The sequence below is a fragment of the Schistocerca cancellata genome, chromosome 7 (assembly GCF_023864275.1).
Source record: "Schistocerca cancellata isolate TAMUIC-IGC-003103 chromosome 7, iqSchCanc2.1, whole genome shotgun sequence".
NCBI classification, from domain to species: Eukaryota; Metazoa; Arthropoda; class Insecta; order Orthoptera; family Acrididae; genus Schistocerca; species Schistocerca cancellata.
In genome coordinates, this window is record NC_064632.1 from 29,428,963 (window position 1) to 29,453,236 (window position 24,274).

The 24,274-nt window shown below is 37.8% G+C and overlaps 1 protein-coding gene across 4 annotated transcripts in view; it reads left to right on the top strand.

The window, feature by feature from the left end:
• Positions 1–22,129, top strand: part of LOC126091855 (excitatory amino acid transporter) — a 453,428-nt gene extending 431,299 nt beyond the window's left edge. For all 4 annotated transcript variants that reach the window (XM_049907124.1, XM_049907123.1, XM_049907122.1 and 1 more), the window contains 5 exons: positions 10,268–10,501; positions 12,042–12,236; positions 13,666–13,800; positions 14,218–14,326; positions 20,767–22,129. In XM_049907124.1, the coding sequence (XP_049763081.1) occupies positions 10,268–10,501; positions 12,042–12,236; positions 13,666–13,800; positions 14,218–14,326; positions 20,767–20,904 (811 nt within the window). In that variant the 3' untranslated portion in view covers positions 20,905–22,129. The remainder of the gene's footprint in view (positions 1–10,267; positions 10,502–12,041; positions 12,237–13,665; positions 13,801–14,217; positions 14,327–20,766) is intronic.
• The last annotated feature ends 2,145 nt before the right edge of the window (positions 22,130–24,274 follow it).

A 24,274-nucleotide genomic window follows, 5' to 3' on the forward strand; every position in this document is an offset into this window, starting at 1 on the left:
ATATATATATATATATATATATATATATATATATATATATATATATATATATTTTGTACGCGGCGGTAACGCGTACAAAAGCAAGCCATGCCGCGTGCCGCGACAGGCCGTAAACACGCACTATCAGAATGCGACAAACAATGCATGACACAGTGCAGTAATGCATTTTCAGCTTTAAGAGTGACGCAAACACCTATAACAAAGAAAACGGCATTTATCAGATCAAAGCAAAATAAGCAATCGATTCAAACCAGACGAAGCACATGAAAAAGGAAGGGTGCCCGTATAAATACGGACGGAGCGCCTGACGCATAGCAATGGCTATGTGGTAAAGCTTAACTGCTAAGCTTACGATGCGAACCAAACTACAGAAGCTGTATCGTCATTCATTCGACCTAAATTGTGTCTCATATTACAATGGACCAACTTCGTTTCGATTTGGAGGTGCGGTCTAAAACTTTTCTCTCCCCTTGAATTTCGAGTCTCAAATTTCAGGTGCAGCTTAGATTCGGGAAATTTTTTTTCCTTTATTTCGAGTCTCATTTTTCAGGTGCGGCTTAGATTCGAGTGCAGCTTAGATTCGAGTAAATACGGTAACATCTAACTAAATTATTTAACATTAATGATGTGAATATAATAGAGGGAAACATTCCACATGGGAAAAATATATCTAAAAACAAAGATGATGTGACTTACCAAATGAAAGTGCAGGCAGGTCGATGGACACACAAACATACACACAAAATTCAAGCTTTCACAACAAACGGTTGCTTCATCAGGAAAGAGGGAAGGAGAGGGAAAGATGAAAGGATGTGGGTTTTAAGGGAGAGGGTAAGGAGTCATTCCAATTCCGGGAGCAGAAAGACTTACCTTAGGGGGAAAAAAGGACAGGTACACACACACACACACACACACACACACACACACACACACACACACACACACAACCCCCCCTGTGTATGTGCGGATGGATGTGTGTGTGTGTGTGCGCGAGTGTATACCTGTCCTTTTTCCCCCTAAGGTAAGTCTTTCCGCTCCCAGGATTGGAATGACTCCTTACCCTCTCCCTTAAAACCCACATCCTTTCGTCTTTCCTTCTCCTTCCCTCTTTCCTGACGAAGCAACCGTTTGTTGCGAAAGCTTGAATTTTGTGTGTATGTTTGTGCTTGTTTGTGTGTCTATCGACCTGCCAGCGCTTTTGTTTGGTAAGTCTCATCATCTTTGTTTTTAGATATATTTTTCCCACGTGGAATGTTTCCCTCTATTATATTCATATAATTATACTATCAACTACAGGAGATATACCACACAATATCCACCAGTACATCAACGCAATACAGCTACATCCAAACGTATATATACAACTACAGAAATCTGTAATTATTGATAGATATTCAATTACTGGAATGTTCCTAAATGCAATTTAACATATACCATACAGTTAAAAGGAAGTCACGCTTAATCAAGGTCCACGTCACTTTCCATTTTTAACCAGACATAACGTCTGAGACAGGAAAGAGAAATAATAATAATAATTTTATTATTATTATTAGCTCATAGTTGGGTGTATCTGGAACATAAGACTCCCCATCTTTTTCCTGTCCTCCCACCAGTCTTCCCTCTCTACTCTGTTCCATTCTTCTCCTTTCTTCTTCACACATTCCTTGCTTCCTATTATCATCACGAACCATTCTTGATATCCTGATAACTCTCATTCTTTTAACATTTACATGCCACCTTAATCTAGCCTTTTCTCTAGCTTCTCTATCCCTATTTCTCTCACAGTCTCATTCCAGACTCCATCCATTCTTATTAGTCCCATCCCGCTTCTTTGAAATTTCAGGCAAAGGAACAAGCTGGCTGTCAAATAGATATAGGACAATCAATAACAAGGTGTGTACAAAAGATAAAGGGAATACTGTAATTTCGTGTTAGTATGATCCACACACAATTTTTCATTGTTGCATTGGTAAACATATCTGAAAAAGTATCTGTATAGTGTGTGTGTCATGTCAGATGTCTAGTCTGTTGTCAGCAGGCAAAAAGGCTAACGTTTTTGGGCTGTATTGGTGACTATTTATTTTGTACAAAAATATATCAGAGAATTTTATTAAATTTTGCTACAGGAATAGAATAAAGTGCAGCAAAGTCTTAGAAATGTTACATATTCCTTTTAGTGAGTCTGCTAAGAGTAAAACAAGGGCTTACAAGTGGTGCAAACAGACAGATTCTCTTGATGCCCCAACACATCATAACCAATGAAATCGGGGAAAAAAGTTACTGAAATGGTTACAAACAATTGCCAGTTCACTACTAGATTAGTCAGTCATATTGGCATGCCAAATGGTTTGTGTTAAGAAACTTTTTCAGGTGTTTCTGGTCTGAAACATGTGACAGAAAAATATGTTCAAAAATTGTTGAATCTTGAACTAAAACAGTGGTGAAAACAAGTAGCTCATCAGTCACTAGCAGCCAAAAGCAATGCAGGACCACTGAAATATGTCATAACACATGATGAAACAAGCATTTATGAGTATGACATCAAAACTAAGGCTTAATTGTTTCAGTTGATGGACTCAGGATTTCAAAGACCAAAAACTGTTAAACAAGTGCAGTCAAATGTCAAGGTTAAGCTTACTGTGTTCTTTAGTTTTAACACCATATTGCACCATGAGTTCTTGCCATAAGGTTGAATGGTCACTAAGGAGTACTACTTAGAAGTTCAATGTCATTTGCATGAAGCAGTGTGAAAGTAAAATGCCCAGATTTGTGATGAAACAATTCATGACTTTTGCAGCACACTCAAACACCTGCTCACACTTAAGTTGCTTGTTCATGATTTTTTTCTGAATTATTGCTTTGTTTAGGATTCATATGTTTTGAGAAAGCTTTTGACTCAATTTCAACTACTACCGGTACTGTACTAACAGCTTTTAGAAAAACAAAGCATTGATTATACCCACATTACTGTACTAAGCACAGTAACACAGTGGGAAGAGATGGGTTTACATTAAGGAGAATAGTGACTCAAAACTCTGTCTGGCCATCTATATTTAGGTTTTACATGGTTTAGGCAAATGTCAGTATGGTTTCTTGAAAACGCCATAGCCAGTTTTCTTTCCCAGTCTGAGCTTCTGCTCCATCTCTCATGACCTGATTGTCAACAGCAGATAGAACCCCAGTCTTCCTTCCTTTCACCCGAAGTTGGTATACTGAAAAACAGCTTCAATGAGACTTTGTAAAGATAGTAAGAAGTTCATAACTGAAAGTGGAGTTGGGGAAGATTCTTTATTGTTAAAACTATTCTCAGCAGCTACAGAGTGTTTTTTGATCTTTAAGATGGGAAATCAAGATATAATCAAGTGTTGGTGGAATGTACATGAACCATATATTATATGAACGTGTGGTGTCAGTTGTTTTGGACATACCTGAAAGAACAGACACCACACATGAATATAATTGAGTCACCTGAAAGGGCTATGAATCCACACTTTCAGTGTGAATGCACAATCAAATTCGACCTTCTGTAGGAATCTCAAAGCAGCCAGCACGAACAGGGTCTGTGATAGGTGGCGGCTGGGAATATGGGTCAACTCTGGGATATACCAAGATAGTCCGTGCAATTGCAATAAGCACTGTGTCTGGATGATGCAGTGGTTAATGTAACTGCCTAGTAAGTAAGAGATACCAGGTTCGAATTGTGGTCTGGCACACATTTTCACTCAGTGCTACTGACTCTGCTTAAAGTCCCCGTGCAGCTGTCATTACAAGTTCCATTTTGTTCCAGTTCCCATTCCTTTCTCTTACCTTTTCCACTTTACTTTCTCCCCTTCTCTCCCCTTTGGTTCCTCCACCTCAAATTTACATGATGTGAACCATCTATGTCTTTCCGATGATTCTGTTCATCTCAGGTGCAAAAATTCATTGATGGCCAGTAAAACTGCAACACAATAAAGGTGGCACGCAACAGATGTCTAATTGGCATGAAGTGAGCCATATGTTTGGATCTGCGACATTAGTATGTCAGTGCAACTGAGCAACATAGGTGAAAGTAACACCGTCTACATTCTGTATATGTGGAAACATTACATAGTGGGTTTCTTTTTCAATGATTGTGTTTGAATATTAGTTGTTGATGAGAAGATCTTGTTATGCTTCATGTAACAAAGAGAAATATCTATTTGCAAAATTTGGAATTTGACAGAAGCAGGATTGTGGACTACGGACTATGGTTTACCGTTCAGTGAGCCTGTTGATCTCATTGATCATGATTCCATAGCTGTCATGTCAGCTGCACCTTTAGTGGCCCCACATGACTAGAGTTGGGGAGGACACACACATTTTCTGCATGGCAATGCAGAACAGGTACAGCCACATCACACTGATCCAGGAAATGGGCAAGAAAAATATAAATACGGACTGTGTGATAATGTCTGGAGCACCATACACTGTCAGCAGGGTGGTGACTGTTGCAGCTTTATTGTTGCAGCTTTATTGTTGCAGCAGCATAGAGAGGTATGTTAACAGAGGTGTACCCATCAACACAGGACACAGGATTGGCACAAGGTCATCATTGCAGAAGGATCCCAGTTTTGTATGCAGCATCATGATAGACAGATCTATGTGTGGAGGCTCTGAGGATAATGAATGTTTTCAGATTGCATTACTTTTCATCATACAGACCCAGCAGCTGGTATTTATTTATTTATTTATATACTTGTTCCATAGATCTGTACATGTGAGCAAGTCACTCAGATGTGGAACGTGTCAATGTACATAATAAATCTAAAAACAAAGATGATGAGGCTTACCAAACAAAAGTGCTGGCAGGTCAATAGACACACAAATGAACACAAACATACACACAAAATTCAAGCTTTCGCAACAAACGGTTGCTTCATCAGGAAAGAGGGAAGGAGAGGGAAAGACGAAAGGATGTGAGTTCTAAGGGAGAGGGTAAGGAGTCATTCCAATCCCGGGAGCGGAAAGACTTACCTTAGGGGGGGAAAAAGGACAGGTATACACTCTCGCGCGCGCGCGCGCGCGCGCGCGCGCGCGCGCGCGCACACACACACACAGACATTTGTAAAACTAGTCAACATAAATGTGAAGATAGCAGTTAAATATTTAATATATAAAATGGAAATGAGAAAAACAGGAATTTTTACATTAGGGCATTATTACATTAGTTTAACAGTAAACAGTGTCAAAAAATTTAAAAACATCTTTCCAATCTGGGTTTTATTTATTTCTCTGAAAGAATTCCTCTAGTGAATAAAGTGAGGTCTCAAGTAAATAATTTTTCAAGCTATGTTTAAATACTGATGTACTACTCCTTATACTTTTGATGCTGTTGGGTAGGGAATTGAAAATTTTCGTTCCAGCGTACTTTACCCCTTTCTGAATAAGTGTCAAGTTCTTTAACTCACAGTGGAAATCCTCTTTTCTTCTGGTGTTATGTTCATGATGTAGGCAATTCGTTTCATACAGAGTGGGGTTATTTATTATGAAGCACATCAGTGAATATATGTACTGAGATGTTGCTGTCAGTATTTCAAGTCGTTTAAAAAGATTTCAACATGAGGTTCGTGGGGGTACACCACAAATGATTCTTATTGCTCTTTTTTGTGCTGTGAGGATTTTCTTTGCGGCAGATGTATTGCCCCAGAAGATGATACCATAACACATGACTGAATGAAAATAGCCAAAGTAAGCTGACTTTGAGATGGTAATGTCATTGAAGCGTGACAAAATTCGTAAAGCAAATGTTGCCGATGTCAGCCGTTTTAGTGTTTGTAGAACGTGATGTTTCCAGTTCAGCCTACTGTCCACATATATGCCTAGGAATTTTGATAAGTGCACTTGCTTTATCATCTGATCATTCTGTGTGATAACTATTTCTTTTGAGTTTTTGTGGGTTGTCTGGAACTGGATAAAATTGTTTTTTTTTTCAGTTTTATTGAAAGGGAGTTAATACTAAACCAACCCAGAACTTCTTTAAGGATATCATTGACCTCGGATTCTAAGTCAGTAGTTGACACATTATCCACCACAATGCTCGTATCATCAGCGAACATTGTAAATTTACACTGCTTATTGATAGATAATGTAGGGTGATGAAGATGATGATGATGTAGGGTGTCTCTGGTTACACACAATCACCTGTGGTTCATGTACCTGATAATTTGGACAGCAGGTGTTATATTTCTGAAGAGTTAATGTCACTGGTTGTGCCTACAATGTTATCTTTCATCAAGATAACACAAGACTGCCTGTTGCTAGTAGTGATCTCACCTGCTTTGACACAAAGGGTGTTTGACTGTTGCCTTGGCCAGTACATTGACCAGCCATTGAACTCTGCCCAGAGTTTAAGCAGCACTGGCTGACATATCCTTAACTGTCATACAAGCTCATTTCAAATAGGTGCCCAGCCAGCTTAGACGTGTTGTTGCTGGTGGAACTGGCAGTTATAAGTACACAATTTTGCACCATGTATACTGCAAAATCACTAAAAATATAAAAGAAAAATTTTGTTACTTGCTACCCATTCTGGTGTTGAAATTTTACTGGCCATCTATGTACTTCAGCAGCAAATGGAGGAACTTATTAGAGCAAGTTTGAAAGTGGTACTATCAAATCACTAATCTGATCTGTCCACCATCCATTCACCCCACAAAATGTGCTGCCCATCCCCATTTCATTTTCACTGCAGTCAAAATCATGTTTCTCTCCCTAATCTGTTTATTTGGTTTCCCATCTCGACTAGTAATTTCCAGTATCCATCTCTCCATTACTCACTGAGCAACCCTCAGGTTTTCGATAGTATTTTGACATTTGCCTGATTTATTTCTTAATTGATTGTCCTCAGTTTTGACGTACTGTGTTGCTACACTGGCTGAAAAATGGTGATTTTGGCACTGACTGTGCGGACAGGTGCACAGTTACGTTTTGATACGTTCACTGTTCACAACCTCCCAATAATACATAGTTATATATGCCCAGTCCTCTATTGTTTAACTTGTGATAAACCTCATTAATAGTTTGCAGGCAAACATCCACATACTGCTACAATAGTTTACTGTTGAACATCTAAGAGTAGTAAAAACTTAACCACACATTTCATAGTCTCTCAAATAAATTGAACAGACACTGTCTGTTGAGGATATGTGAACAAACATTTTCTAGCGTGCATAGTGACACACAAGATGTGATGTGCAGAGTGCATTAGACTCTATGGAATATACATGTTCCATGTTTGTTGATGGGCCAACGTGATATAATTTGGTAGTCAAATGTATTAATATGTGTTGAGCGAATAAAGCATAAGTTTATTTTGTCCCTTAAATAGTTGTTACCTGTCATTTAGCTGCATTAATCTGCATAAACTACAACAGGTTATGGGCCCAGGTACTGGAGTAAAGCGAAGTAATAAGCTTTAAGGTGATGTGTATTTGCACAAAAAGTGGACGGAAGTTCGTATAAACTTGGATTGTGTAAGCTATGTTAAGAAGAAAATAACTGTAAAATGAATACAACACAGATACTGCAAATAGTGGCTTGTAAGGCACGAAAAATTACGCGACCTGGAAATTTGCCGTTGAGGCGTATTTGCACTTGGATGACTTATGGGATGTCATAAACGGTAAATTGGCACCTATGGAATAAAGTTTTGCTATTAAGGATCGGAAGGTGAAATCAAAACTAATCCTTTGGATTGAGCCAGTGAATTATGTTCACATAGAAAAGGCTATGTCAGCAAAGGAGGTATGGGGCAAACTGAAAAACGCATTTGAAGATTGTAGTTTAACCAGAAAAGTAGGATTACTTTGTGAGCTGATAACCACAAGATTGAGTAAGTGTAAAAGCATGGATGAATATGTGAATAAAATAATTTCAATCTCCAATTGTCTGAGGAATATTGGTTTTGAAATTGCGGATGAATTGATTGGAACTTTATTGTTAGCTGGACTACCAGAGAAATATTCGCCAACGATTATGGGTTTGGAAAGTTTGGGAATATCCATTACAACATATAGTGTTAAAGTAAAGATTCTACAGGACATGAAGAATGAACCAGATTCTAATGCTTCAGAAAAAGAAACAGCATCGGCTTTATACTCCAAGTACAAGAAGAAGAAGAAGCCAATAAGATGTTTCAGATGCCAGAAAATTGGACATATTGCTTCAAAGTGTAACGAAAAGTTAAGGATGAAAGAAAAGAAGCATGTTAATTCTAGTAGTCCTGAGAGAAAGGCTACTGATAAAGGTAAAGCATTTTCTGTTTTTTACTGTTTTAATGAAGTGAATGATAATCATGCAGAATGGTTCCTAGGTTCAGGAGCATCTGTATACATTACCAAAGCTCTGTCAGGTTTGTATGATGTTCAGTTAAGGTCTGACATTGGAATTTCTACAGCTGACGGATCTAAATTAAGGTGTGAACTTGCAGGAAAAGTGGATCTTAATTTGCTTGTGAATGGGGAAAATGAAATTGTCACTGCTCATGAAGTACATTATGTAAAGAATATTGCAACTAATTTGTTGTCAGTAAGCGAAATAGTAAAGAAGTTATCTTCGATATAGAGGGAGCCAAGGTGATAGACTCTTATGGTGATATTGTAGCTACTGCAAGTAATGTAAGAGGTATTTACAAAGTGAATACAGTTAAAAATATTGCTGAAACAGGAAATCACTCTGTTTATGCTGCAAAAGGTTTCTTGTGGCATAGGAGACTTGAACATTTGAATAGTAAAAGTATGACTTTACTGAAGAATACGGCAACTGGGATGGAAAATTATGGAATGAATAATGTTCAATGTGAGGTGTGTTTGCAAGGGAAGCAGGCTAGATAGACATTTAAATAAAGTCAGAGCAGATCTACCGAAGTCTTGCAACTCATACATTTAGATCTTTGTGGACCTATGGAGAATGAATCCTTAGTAGGTAGCTTCTATTTCCTAACATTCATAGATGGTTTTTCTAGATACATGCATGTTTATTTTATAAGTAGCAAGGATCAAGTGAATGATGTATTTGTTGTTCATTGCAAAATGGTCGAAAGACAGACTAGAAGAAAATTAAAGTCATTAGATCAGACAATATCTACACAATCATATGAAAACAATCACTAAAAAGAATTTTGTACTCGTTATCAGTTACCTTTCCCTTCAGCATGACCTCATGTCTCAAAGGAATGATATTACAGCTCCCACTGTTACAGAGCATACACCATGCTCCACAGTTGCAAGAAGAAAATCTTAATTATATATTTCCTTGGCATTCTCACACACAAATATCCCTTGATACATGGAACAAGATAAAAGACAATGTATTTGACCATGTTACACTTGAACATTGTTCAAAAATCGTGGCATTGAATTACTTACACCAATGAAGCCTTTTCTTGCGTGTTCCCCTCATTTAAAAGAAACATAACCATAATGTTCTACCAGGTTGTTTCAGTTGTGCAGTTCCTGCCACAATGTTTTGACTGACAAAATATTAACTTGGCAGTCATTTTCATTGCAGGAGACTTATTATCCAATTTAATGACCCTCTTTAATGCCCTCTTATTTCTGTAAATAATTTTAGTTTTTCTTCCACTACAGTATTTAGTAGATGCATGTTCCCATGAATGCCATATGTTGCTATGATACTGTATACATTGGCACTAGAGACCCTACAAAACTGAGATTGTCTCAGATGCACCAGTTACATCATCGCAGACAATATGCCATTTTTACACAGATATCGTACTGGTATATTAGCACAACAGTTTATAACCATAGGTGTACTGGTGTTCAGAACACTGCCAGTGCTGTTGTAGTGCAGGGAAAAGTCAAAATGTGTACTCTGGAACTGAGGGATTTTTTTACCATGTGCTTTACATTATTGTTTCCAATCCCTGAGCACATATTTGAGTGATGACAGTGTTTAATAAATTACAGTATTACTTAACTGTCTTACTTGGAGGGAGATACTATCACACATTAAAATATAGCCATCTGCAAGTACCATATCTTTCACATTATTTCTAAATCAATAACATAGCACTTGAGTGAATGAATGAAGTGATTACAGCAGTCTCTGTCAGATAACTTGTAATGTTTCTTGACATGGAGCATAATTTCTTGCTTTAAAATTTCCTTTCTAAATCTAATAACAACAGATCTGCGGTGAGATCAACTCAGTGAATTGTCTGTTAACTAACTATCAATAAGGAAACTATATTTCATCATTAATTAATAACATATGCAATCTGCTTCAGGTTGACACCAGTGGGCGTTGCAAGTGTTATTGCAGGAAAGATACTGTCAGTGGAAGACCTTAGCGTTGTTGTGCAACAGCTTGGATGGTTCGTTTTCACAGTTGTGCTTGGTGTCTTTATCTACCAACTCATCATAATGCAACTTATTTATTTCATCATCATTCGCCGCAACCCTTACAAGTACTACTGGGGACTGGCACAAGCCACACTCACTGCATTTGCCACAGCATCAACGTGAGTATAGCTTTAGCATTACTATCACGTCCTCAAAGTCAGTAACTAATAAGATACAGCTATGCATAAAGGTAGGATAAATATGTATGACCATAAAAAAGACGAAACTGGAAGAGGTAGCAATATGGGACATTCCAAATGCAAGGTAAAGAAAATTTTCTTGGTTAACAGTTTCACTACATCTATTAAAGAAGTAATTAACTTATTATGTAATTGACTTATTATGTTGACACCAGTAACATTTATGTAAAAAATGTGCAATTTGAACTGGGTCTGATGAGATAATTTGTGAGGTTTGATGGCTAAATTGCTCCACAAATTATCTAAAATTATAGTACTGCTATCATTCCATACTGTAAAGTGTTAAATATGTATCCACTTCACTCTGTTAGAGAACATGGAAGAAATACTGCTTTCATGTTGCTGTAAACTGAATATGTAATCCCTTTTTATATACATTCTTGAAATACAGGGTGTTACAAAAAGGTACGGCCAAACTTTCAGGAAACATTCCTCACACACAAAGAAAGAAAATATGTTATGTGGACATGTGTCCGGAAACGCTTACTTTCCATGTTAGAGCTCATTTTATTACTTCTCTTCAAATCACATTAATCATGGAATGGAAACACACAGCAACAGAACGTACCAGCGTGACTTCAAACATTTTGTTACAGGAAATGTTCAAAATGTCCTCCGTTAGTGAGGATACATGCATCCACCCTCTGTTGCATGGAATCCCTGATGCGCTGATGCAGCCCTGGAGAATGGCATATTGTATCACAGCCGTCCACAATACGAGCACGAAGAATCTCTACATTTTGTACCGGGGTTGTGTAGACAAGAGCTTTCAAATGCTCCCATAAATGAAAGTCAAGAGGGTTGAGGTCAGGAAAGTGTGGAGCCATGGAATTGGTCTGCCTCTACCAATCCATCGGTCACCGAATCTTTGTTGAGAAGCGTACGAACACTTCGACTGAAATGTGCAGGAGCTCCATCGTGCATGAACTACATGTTGTGTTGTACGTGTAAAGGCACATGTTCTAGCAGCACAGGTAGAGTATCCCGTATGAAATCGTGGCGGTGAATCGAGGAAGTACAGTACATACTGACGAAACTAAAATGAGCTCTAACATGGAAATTAAGTGTTTCCGGACACATGTCCACATAACATCTTTTCTTTATTTGTGTGTGAGGAATGTTTTCTCGAAGTTTGGCTGTACCTTTTTGTAACACCCTGTATATGTAATAACATATCTCTTATTTATCAAAGGAAATTAGACACTGTTAGACAACTTTTATTACTCTTCATAAGCCACAATTCAAATTTTCCAGTAATTCTTTGTTGGACATTCATGTTGAACTTCAAAAATATTTGCGTTGGTTGTATATATTTTTTATACTGTCTTCCTGTAAATGAAATTAATTTGTTCTAAAATCCTGGCACTTTTCTGTCATAAATTAAACTTATGTGATACCACCTCTCTTTCCTATATTAATGTAACACAAATAGTACAATGAAGTGTACTGCTCATTCCAGAGCTGCTGCACTTCCAGTAACCTTGAGATGCATGGATGAAAAAGTCCGTGTTGATCAGCGAATTTCTAGATTTATACTTCCTATTGGATGCACAATCAACATGGATGGCACAGCTCTATTTGTAGCTGTAGCTTCAATTTTTATTGCACAGATGAATCAAATATCACTTGGTATTGGTGAAATACTGACAGTGTGGTGAGTATAGTCACAGTAATCACGAATATAACAAGAAACTTTACTTTGAACTTTTTTTAAAAAGGTTGTGCACTGAAGTTAACTGAAGTACATATGCTGAAGAGCCAAAACATTGTGACCATCTGCTTAATAGCTTGTCTGCCTGCCTTTGGAATGAAATACAGCACTGATTCTGCATATCAGCGATCCGACAGTTTGGTGGTAAATTTGTGGTGATATGGGGCATGATGTCTACACAAAGGTCATGTAATTCGCGTGAATAATGGGGCGCTGATTGGCACCCAGTAGCAACCCAGATGGGTTCCATAGTATTTACATCAAGCAGATGTGGTCACTAAGACATCAACATGAGTTCACTATAATGCTCCTCAAACCACTATAGCACAGTTCTGGCTCAGAGACATGGGCAATTATGCTGCTGAATGATGGGAAGACATCAAGCATGAAGTAATGCAGATGGATCTCAGCTGTCTGTGTGTCTAAGATTACTACCACAGGTACCATGCAAGGACAGGAGAATGATTCCCATAATATAATACTGCTACCACCAGTCTGCCTCCGTGGCACGTTGCACGTTTCAAGCTGCTGTTCACCTCAATTTTGTGGAGATGACCAGCAACCTACTGTAGTAACAATGTGATTCACCTGACGGGCCAACATGTTTCCATTGATTGACAGTCAAATCTGATGGTCCCATGCCCACTGCAATCATAATTGATGATGTTGGGTCAATGTGTGAACACGTACAGGTGATCTGCTTTGAAGCTCCATGTTCAACAATGTAAGATGAATGATGAGCTCCAAAACACTTGGGTGTACATCAACATTGTGGTCTTTTGGCAGAGGTGCCACAGATCACTATCTTTCCTAAACTACAGAACAGTCAAGTCTCTGAACCCTACGTTCTGTGAAGAGTTGTGGAGGTGCAACCATTTAGTGCCTAGTGGTAGTTTCACTGTCCTTCTACCTCTTTCCATAGATGCCCAAAACAGTTGTATATGAACATTCGACCAGCTTTGCCACTTCCAAGATACTCGTTCACAGGCTCTGCGTAATAACAAAAGCCCTTGATCAAAGTTGCTTATCTCAATGGATTTCACAATTTGCAGCCCATATCTTCCCTAGATGAAGCAGCTTGCACAGGATAGAGTAGCATGGAGAGCTGCATCAAACCAGTCTCAGGACTGAAGACCACAACAACAACACCTTCTGTAGGGTGATTCTTCATCGGTGTCTGCCCTGGTTATGTACATTTGCTACCATGTCACATGCCCACCATACCACCAAGCGCATCCTACGCTGTGGTGGGCAATGCTTATAATGTTATGGCTAATTAGTGTATGTTGTGTGATGTTAATGTTTTTCTGTAAGAATGTCATTATAAATAAATTGCATTACTTTTCATCTCAATGGGAACACATTCTTTCAGTCTGGCATCAACAGCAGCCAGTTTTTCATCAGCAAGTGTCCCCAGTGCAGCCTTGGTTTTAATCTTCATGGTGCTGTCCACCATTGATGCTCCAGTTCAAGATGTATCACTTCTTTTTGCAATTGACTGGTTTGTGTAAGTAGTTCATGAAGTGAGCATTGTTAAAATTTGATTTGTATTCCTAGATTGTGGTCTAAAAGTTTTATTTTACACCTTAATACAATGTGCAGATTTCCAGCTGGTCACTTCTCTGCACATAGTAATTAATTAATTGTCTTTTAAGATTATGCTTTTGTATTATTTTACAGCTTTGGTATTTGTAGTTCATAAGACTTTTGTTTCCATACTCAGGTCAAGTGTTTCACTAATTATATTTTATTCAACAACTAAAAATTCTTAAATTCCTTATGCCATTTAACATTATGAGAAGTTAAACTAATTTAGGACTACGTGTTAATTAATCTGTGTACTTTTTTTTTTTTTTTTTTTTAAGTTCTCTTTGCCTAATATTCGATTTTTATTCTCAGAAATTTTGTATTTATTTATCCACAGGGATCGTGTGAGGACAACAAATAATATGCTAGGAGACTGTTATGCAGCTGCTGTTGTTGAGCACTTGTCCAAAAAGCAGTTACAGGCATCTAATTCATCAATCTTTCCGGTAATTAAACAATTTAATATTACTTATATAGATTTCTATAGACATTTTACATAGCTTTTTTTGCTGCCGATATTGGTATTTCGAAAGTATATATTCGTGTTCCAGCAATCACAGCGGTTTAGAGAAATCACAGCCTAATATGACAGTCGCAACACTATCCTATGTGATTTACGAAATATTTGAATTATTTGTTGCCTTCAGTAGTTTGTATAGTATCAGAAGACATAGATGTTTCTAAAAATCATTCTAAAATAAGTGCAAGTAGGGATAAAACTCACGAATCCAGTGGCAAGTTACAATACATCCATGAAGAAACGCTTGTGACGTTGAATAGAACTGCAGCTTACCACGTTAATATCAACGGAATATAAACACATAGTTTCACACATAAGAAGCACAGAGATGTACCTATGCATGCATAAGGGATCGACACCCCATTTGTCGTTCCATAGGCCTACTGTGTTTTGGTTATTGTCGCCTGTTGCCACAAGTACGACCTTCATCTTTATACTATTCTAAGTGGGACAAGCAACTGCCAAACAGTGGGGGAAATGTATTGCGAGTGCAAACCCAAAGTCCTTAAAAGCTAATACCACAGTCAGAAGTGCTGTCATATGTTAAATTTGCCATCATTGACTTTTCATCTAGTGATATATGCACTAGTTTTTCAGTATCGGAGAAATGCTGTATCTTCTGCTTTAAAAAGTAGAACATATTGTTAATTGTCCCACTTTTTTTATTTGTATGCCTTCCACACACCTCTGTAATGCACACACAGATGGCAATATAAAATGTTCTGACAAAACATGTAAGCCTGAGTGCTGTAATGGGATAAAATTAGAGCAAACAGCTTAGTTTTGTCTTTCCATCTTGCAGATGGCATGCTAATGTGGTTTAACAACAAGCCAAGGGCATCTTTTTTCAAAAAAAATATTGGGATCCTGTAGTCTTCAAAATTTGTTTGTCCTCCTTCACTTGATCCTTCTGATACAGTTTCTGTTGCTGTCTGCAGTTAAAATGATAGGCACTTTCCTTGTCCCCAAAACAGTTTTATACAAAGTCTAGCGATCTGCACATTCTGATACTCCACATGATTGTTCTAAACAGGAATAACTGCACTTAATTTTACCACTTCATTGTCAAAGCAGGTCTATGTTGACAATTCAGATGAATCTGACACTGATATATGGAGAGTTGAACTGGCTGCTTTTGTGCCACAGGAGTGTTTTACAGCTTTAGACAGATTGTCGAACCTTTGTGGCAGTCTTCTCTTCATCGTCAGTTGAGGTGGCGTATTTAGAATGCAGGGTGTTTAAGATATATCACACAAATGTGCCAGTAAAATTTTTACATGACCCTGATCTTCAGGGTTCGAAATTCTTCTAAATGACTCATCATCAAAGAGTTGATTTTTAAATGAGAGTCAAACACTCTGTGATTTAAGAAATTCACGGTACATTCTCACACATAGTTCAATCTACGTAAAAGGATATTTACTTTGAAAGTAACGCTTTTCAAACCACCTTTCGCAATATTTTCCCGCGACCTGTTAGAAATAGGTTCATTTGAGCAGTTGCCAGAGAGCGCAGATAACAAGCAACACTGCGCTTGCGCAGCTGTCATGATGTAGGAAGTCCGTATGTATGTACATGTAAAACAACGAAAGATCGTACATTATGTCATAAAAGTAACAAGACGTCAGTGGATACTCGAAGTGCATCGGAATTTCGTGAACCATACTAAAATACACAATTCGGCTTTAAGTGCACATTCGTATGTCCAGATTCCCAATGAAGTAGACCTCGACCTGATATTAAGCTTTTCAGTGTGGTTTTCGGGGTGTAAATTTAACTGGAGCACCAGTACTGTATTATATCATGTTTGGTTCTTTATTATAGCATAATGAGATATGTGCTAGAAGATGAAAACGTGCACTTCAAATGCAGCGAACAGTTGAAACTAGCCAGTACTGTGGAATTAAACATTTCATTTGAAGTATATTGAGTGCCTGTGCGGAAAAAGGTTAATAAAAGTCAAATTCCTTTAGCGAACAGCCAAAAATAACTTAATTGCTCTGCAAGGCAATTAATGCTTGGCTGTCAGAAAGGTGGAAATAAAATAAAATCTGAAACTAATAACATATTTTAGCCTTCCATAATTATGAGAATGTATTTTAATTCACTTGATAGCTCCCAGCCACAGATATCCATTTTGTTTTCATTTGACATCAGAGTAAACGAAGGGGAAACAGCAAAATTACTAAATGTAAACATGGGTCATGAGGAGACTACCAGCTATAACAGATTGCTCTGCGCATCAGCCCCGGATCCACGATATTTGCTAAACAGATCAATACCGTACTAAAAAAAAAATCGATTTTTCAAAAATATGTTCATCTTGTAGTGCACACCTTTCTGAAAAGTCTGAAACATAAAACATATGTGTTCGAGGAAATACAAGACATGTTATTTGGTCTTAAGTGTGCCAAAGTGCAGTGCCACGCCTCTTCATACAGCATTCTTCTATCGCGCGTCACTGTTATTTCGCTCTGCGGAATTGAAAGGTGTATATTTTGTAATGGATGCCATCAAACTATATTCAGAACAGTGGAAATTGAAATGTCCTGTGGTGCCTCTCTTGCTCGCAGTTGGCCGGTTTGACAGCCTGCCCCTCTTTTTTGTTTAAAAAAAAAAAATAATAATAATAATAATAATAATAACAACTCGCAATTAATAGCGGATGGGATTATTTCTAATCGGGAGAACAAGAACTCTTCAGAAAATTTGCACTCTTTATTGCCTATAAGCTAATAACTTGCTGTTTTGTGTGACAAATTAAATATAGGATACATAAAACCAATAAGGAGAAGAGACAAGCGAGAAAGTACACATTTCTTCAATCCTTAGAACCTAGAGAAGAGACAAGCGAGAAAGTACACATATCTTCAATCCTAAGATCCTAGCATTCCCCCCCACCCCACCCCACCCCCCACCCCTCCTAATATTGCTACAGCTTTACATGGCGCGCTTTCCTTTCTGCAAAAGAATCTGTTACATCATCAAAGTTTGTCATACGTTTTGCTACATGAAAATGCGAAATGTCATTATCTAATACTGAAAAAGCTCTTAATACAAATAATACCCAAGACTGATGTGGTTTCTCGAACTGATTACGTCTATTTTGTCACTATCTGCTAGATAAAACAAAATAGGCCTTTCTAATATTGCAGCAATTTTGTAACCAAATAAACGAGACTGTTTTGGCACAAATGGTCATTTTTATAACACGACATTATATAATTCACGAAGTACCAATATCAAATGCCTGTTAGGCCAAGCAAAAAGCAGTATGTAAGGAAATAGTTTCACATTTCATTCATATGCACCAGTTTCTCAAGCATGAGATCGAAAAGTAGTATTACAAAATTTTGATATAAATTTGGAATCGTCTTATTCTTCCATAATTTGTATGATGTCCCCATTTCTTCTCCTTCCTCGTTCTAACAAACAAATCACCACCAATTCTGTAGCTGTTCCTGCCATTGTCAAAATTTGTTCGCCGATTAACTTCACTAACCCTAACGGAATCACAGGTTTAGCTATCCTGCGATTATTTTCCGGTTAGTCGTTATTATATGTTCGTACAACACGTTTTCCACATTACTTCCAGAATAGAACTTACGCTCCTGGTAGCTGGGGATTGTACAACTGCTCCTTACTAGTGTAGTGATCTCGCCAAAAATTTTGTCAAAATTTCATTTTCTTGGGTACACTGAGAAGATAATACTTAATCATTCTCACCTCTTATTCATATTAGTCGTTTATTTCCATCCTGGTAGTCTGAATCCATGGATTTCGCTAGTAATTATAACAATGCTGGTCCTTTGCAAACCCAATCAACCACATAATCAGACAGCGTTTGGTATTCATGCGTTCGGCTTTACGCTGCTCAGCTCGTATAGCCTCATCCCCTTCTGTCTGCAGAAAGTTTATTTCTAGATGCGACAAGGATTCTCCTGACAGAGAGACCACGTACACCATGCACGCATTCAAAAATCAACTTATGATTCATTCAGAAATCAACTTAAAATTTGTTCAAAAATGTTCTAAAACCAACAGGGATGTGTTTCAAAATCATATGAATAATCGATAGACCATAGTGTGCTGGATGCTTGGCGCTTTGTGAAACAAGTTTTTTTTTTCCCTCAAGAATATGAATTTGGCGCCCCCTTTTCCCGTTAGCATTTAGCTGCTTGCTGCGAGTGCTTGCACAGCTAACGGAGAATCTACCACTCAAACGCGACTCAACTGCGCACGCACATGAGCTCGCTAGTATCTGCTAAAACGAATCTAATGTAAACAGTTGCGCATTCACGCTCATCGGAGGCAATTTGTTGTTACGAAGCACTGCATAGTCTCCCTAAAACCTTTGACACATTGCATAGTCTCCCTAAAACCTTTGAAACATTTTGCTGCTGGCAGACGCTTGTGTGAGCACTGTGTGTCGTTGCTGTATATGGCGCATTTCCTTTGCAATTTATGTTTTATTGTTGAATATTATTCTATAGTACCAGGATACAGTAATATAGAGTATGGGTTCTTATGTCAAAATTACAAAAAATTACCAGAAAATGAAAAATTCCTGGAATTCTAAAAAATTCCCGGTTTTCTCCCGGATGAAAAAATTCCCGGTTTTTTTCCAGATCTCCCGATTTTCCCGGTTCGTATGCACCATGACAATGTCAAACAATGTGGTTAACTGCATTCCACACGAGTTTGTTTTTGTCTGCATTCATGAACTGTTTTTTTCAATGTGTAGTGGACAAAACATTATTATAAAGGTAAACAGGATATTTTTTCATAAGATCTTCTTGTCTGCTTTTCACTAGCCATTTTCTGGTCCTAAAACGAGACATTAATCATCAATATACATGTAATTTGCAAGCGAATCCTGACGATGCAGTTTAGGAACAAGATGGTATAAACTTCTCAGGGTCCTTACGAAACCTAAAAAAAGACATGTGGTATCTTCTTCTTCTTGTTACTGCAATTTATTGCAGTAAGCTATGCTCCCATTTGTAAAAACCATTGTACAAACCAAAATAAACAATTACTTTTGGTTTTCACGACTGCGCCTAACTCGGAGTTCAACTTACTGGCCACTTGGCGTGCTGCTGGCACAGCAGGCAACAAAATCGAGGCGAAGTGTCATGACTGTTATGTTACATTGTGGTAAAATTCTTTGTTAGAGTATCAGTTCTTACCAGTCACAATTACAAAAATTTAACTGGAAACTAAAGCAATGAAAAATTCCCGGAATTATAAAAAAAATTCCCAGTTTTCCCGGAGTGTATGTACCCTGCTTGTGTAGTCTGCATTTCTGCCGCTAGACGTGGATAGTGAACTCGTCGTCAGTTCCGGACCACCCATGTTGCCGGTGTTGTTGACCTGGCTTGTTAAGTTCACCTGCAGTGATTGTTTTTGCTAGCACTCTTTTGTTCTTGTTTTGTTTTTTGTGAATGCAAGTTCAAATGAACAAAGTGCAGATGTGAAATTTTCTTTTCTACTCTGTAAAAATGCTGCTGAACCTGTTCCAATATTGAAAACAGCTTACCAAACAGACGCTATGGGAAAAATGAAGTGCATGAGTGGTTTCTCAATGTAAAAATGGCAACATGTCACTTGGTGACAAACCTCATTATAAACATCTATTAACTGCCCGAATCGACGAAAGTATCAAAAAAATTAAGAGAGCTTGTGCTCATAGACAGCCAATAAAATCTTTTATTTGGAAGTTTTAAGAAGATTGCACAACAGTGTGCAGATGAGATTAAATAAGATTAGATTAGATAAGTACTTGTTCCATAGATCGTGAATACGACACTTCGTAATGATGTGGAACGTGTCAGGTTAATAAAAGATTTCTATAAAAGATATTACATGAGACAAAATATTACATGACACTCAATATTTTTAATTTTTTTTATTTCTATGCACCAAAAAATACCCGGTTTGTGGCAGACAGGAGATTGGTTCACACACACATCCATCTCTCGTAGACACTATTGGCTAAAAATGTCAAGGTTATGTTGCCCCATGCACCTCCCTCACCTCGCCTGGCTCAATGCAACTTTTTCTTACTTCCACGCATGAAAAGGGGCATGAAAGGACACCGTTTTGGCAACACTGGAGAAATCAAGAAAAAACTAGGGAGGAAATGTTAGCCATTTCTAAAGATGACAAAAACTTTTTGAGGAGTGGAAGCACCAGTGGGGCAAATGTATTAGTTGTAATGGAGAGTATTTTGAAGAGGATAAGGTTGTATTGTAAACAATTTGAAAATGTATTTTTAAAAATTTTTTTATAACCACTCTTCTGCCATTGTGTCGTTGTCATGTGCAGAGAGAGATTTTCTTATTCTGTTACTGCTTTTTTTTCCAGCCTGATCGTGTATTGATTCAAAATAACCATCTTCTTCCTGTTCATCTTAGTGATTGTGGTGAAAAGACTGTGGAACCTGAAATTATAGTTGTAGAAGTTCAAGCACACTTGAAAAATGGCAACGTTAGAAACCTGTAAATTTTATACAATTATCATAACTTACAGTATGTGCAATTCCATGATACTGAATGTATGGTATCATAAGTTTATAGCTCTTTTAGTTTAGTCAAGAATAGTTTAAAAAGTATTTCATAATGATTGTGTAGGTCTGTGATAAATATCAGGAACCATATTTAGGAAGTATTCTTATAATGTAAAATATGTTGTAGTATTATTGTGACTGATCGAGAACCTGTAAAAAAAGAAAAAAAAAGGCAGACATCAAGACAGCAACAAATGAACTGGAGAATTATAATAGCGGTCTTTCATATAATCTACACATACTACATAGTGAGGAAATAAGTATACAACACTCCCAGTACTTACTTATAATATGAACAATATTACCCTTTTGCTCCACCGCTAACTGAGAAGCAAAATTCACACATATCATCAGAAATCTGTAATGGTCGCAGTCAGCACTTCTCTAGAGTGTGAATATTTAAGCAGGTTTTTGTCACCAGCATTCTCTCTGGATCTCTATGCAACTCAAATTTATTTGGATAATAGTATTTTTTAACATCAATGTAACTGTATTTATAAACTAAATGTCCCACAACTATATTTTGCAAATCTGTGCATGACAAAAATTTGAATTTAATATTAGCCACGCAATAACTCCAGTAATGAAAACAATAATGCAAAATGTACTAACCAGGTGGTTGTTTCTAATATTTTTAATTCCCCATTCAGTGCTGCATTGTGCCGCTACTACTTTTTCGTCACACAGCAACCTATTTGCTCGTAATTATTTCAAGATACTTGTATCATGTGTCTCCTCATTTTCTATAAAATAAATGTTACTAGTACCTGACAGAAAGAGTGACAAATAAAAGGAGAGGTTATAACATGACCACCCTACTCCCCCTCCCCCTCCCCTACCAGGCTGTCATTTTACAGTATTATATAGTAGCAATTTATCTGATGTTTTCACAGCCTCAATGATTGATGGAATGTTTTGGGTTAAAAATACAAAAACTTGAAATTGTTAATCTGTTATTCACTGTCATTTTCTCTTTCATAAATGGAAAATACTTAGTTGTGCCACCCAATCGTCTGACATTATTGTAGCCGTATTCTCCAGTTAATTTTGATGTATTTGACTTATATGTGATGTTCATAGTACCTGAATACCCTCATGACATTCAATGCAACTGTATTATTACATTTACATACATTCATGTAAATAAATAATTTTATTGAATCATTATTGAAGTTAATTGAAAACATATTGACTCTTCTTTGTAATTGTAATGCAATTCTAAGGTATAGAGAGAGAGATGGGTAATATTGAACATGTACAAGAACCAAGATGTAACAGTAAGAGTGGATGACCAAGAATGAAATGCTCAAATTAAAGAGAGTATAAGGCAATGATGTAGTCTTTCACCCCTACTGTTGAATCTATATACAAAAAAGCAATGACAGAAATAAAAGAAACATTCAAGAGGGGGATTAAAATTCAGAGTGAAAGGATATCAATCACATTCTCTACCAGGGTTTCGATTACCTCTTGTCATGCCCTAAAATGAGAAAAATACTACCCACTATCCTTCCTGTCCCTCCCACATTGTTATTCCACTGCCCACCGAACCGAGACAATATCCTCATCCATCTCTGTCCCCAACCCTTGCCTCATGGCCCATATACCTGAAATAGACCTAGATGCAAGACATATCCCATACATCTTCCCATGACCACCTTCTCAAGTCCAGTCACAAGCATTGCTTAGCCCATCAGAAGAGAACTACCTGTGAAAGCAGTCACATGATCTACAAGCTAAGCTACAACCACTATGCTGTGTTCCATGTGGGCATGACAACCACGAAGCTGCCTGTCCGCATGAATGGCCACTGACAAACAGTGGCCAAGAAACAGCTGGACCACTGAGTTGCTGAACACACTGCCCAACTCAACGTTCTGCACTTCAGTAACTGCTTCACAGTCTGTGCCATGTGTATGCACCAACTCTAGTTTTTCTGAACTGTGCCAGTGGGAACTCTCCTTGCAATATATACTATGTCCCTGTGGCTGGCCTCAACCTACATTAGTTACTGTCCTTCATACACTTATTCCCTTCCCTCTTCCCACTCCAGAACTACACAGCCTTCTATTCCACCAGCACACTTAGTCTTTTTACTTCTGTCATTTTTTGCTCTGCATTCAGATATTCTAAAAGGCCATAGTCATGCTTACATGAGGCCAAACAACAAAATTATCGAATGCTCTGGTTAGACGATATTCAATAGCTATTAAGTAATCATCTGTTTTTATTTGAATCTCAATATCTACCGAAAGTACAAACTAGAACAAGTCATGTACATGAAAACTATAAAATATAAACATACCTATTACGAATTTTGCACTTTAGATTTTTCTGGTATATTACTTATATCTTCATGTACTTTTGGCAGATACCATATGAGCATGATCCACAACTGATAGCAGTAGATATAAAGGTTCAGATAAAGGCAAGTGATTGTCAAAATGTGTTTTTCCAGAAGCAAAAGTATCATCTGCTTATCTGAAAAAATGGGGAGGTTTCATGCTACTGACTCAGACACATTCCTCAAAGTCTTCCATAAACAAACTGGCAAAAATAGGTGACAAGAGACTTCCCATCACAACTCCATCTATCTGTTCATAGTACTGGTCATTGAATAAATGGTATATGGAAGTCAACACATGTCAAACAGATTAGTTAGCACTCCATCTTCAGACCACAAGTGGCCCATTGGGACCACCCGACCGCCGTGTCATCCTCAGTTGAGGATGCGGATAGGAGGGGCGTGTGGTCAGCACACCGCTCTCCCGGTCGTTATGATGGTTTTCTTTGACCGGAGCCGCTACTATTTGGTCGAGTAGCTCCTCAATTGGCATCACGAGGCTGAGTGCACCCCGAAAAATGGCGACAGCGCATGGTGGTTGGATGGTCACCCATCCAAGTGCCGACCACGCCCGACAGCGCTTAACTTCGATCTCACGGGAACCGGTATTTCCACTGCGGCAAGGCCGTTGCCTAAACAGATTAGTTAGATCAACACCAAACCTACCCTTGATTAACCATAATGAGTTAGACACAGGAACACGATTGAAGAGAGATACCACATCAATGCTTACAAAAATACCCCTGTCCATTCAAATGCAATCTCTCTCATAGATGTAAGGAATCTGCCAAGTTCTTAATGTGGAGGTGCTGAGTTGTCAAAAACAAAAACACACACAAACGCAATTCTCACACAGTTGTGTTTGCATGTGCCTGTGTGTGTCGTCTATTTTTGACAAAGGCCTTACGGGCCAACAGGTTTATTTGGAACAGTCTTTTTGTTGAGCCTATCTGTGACTCAGC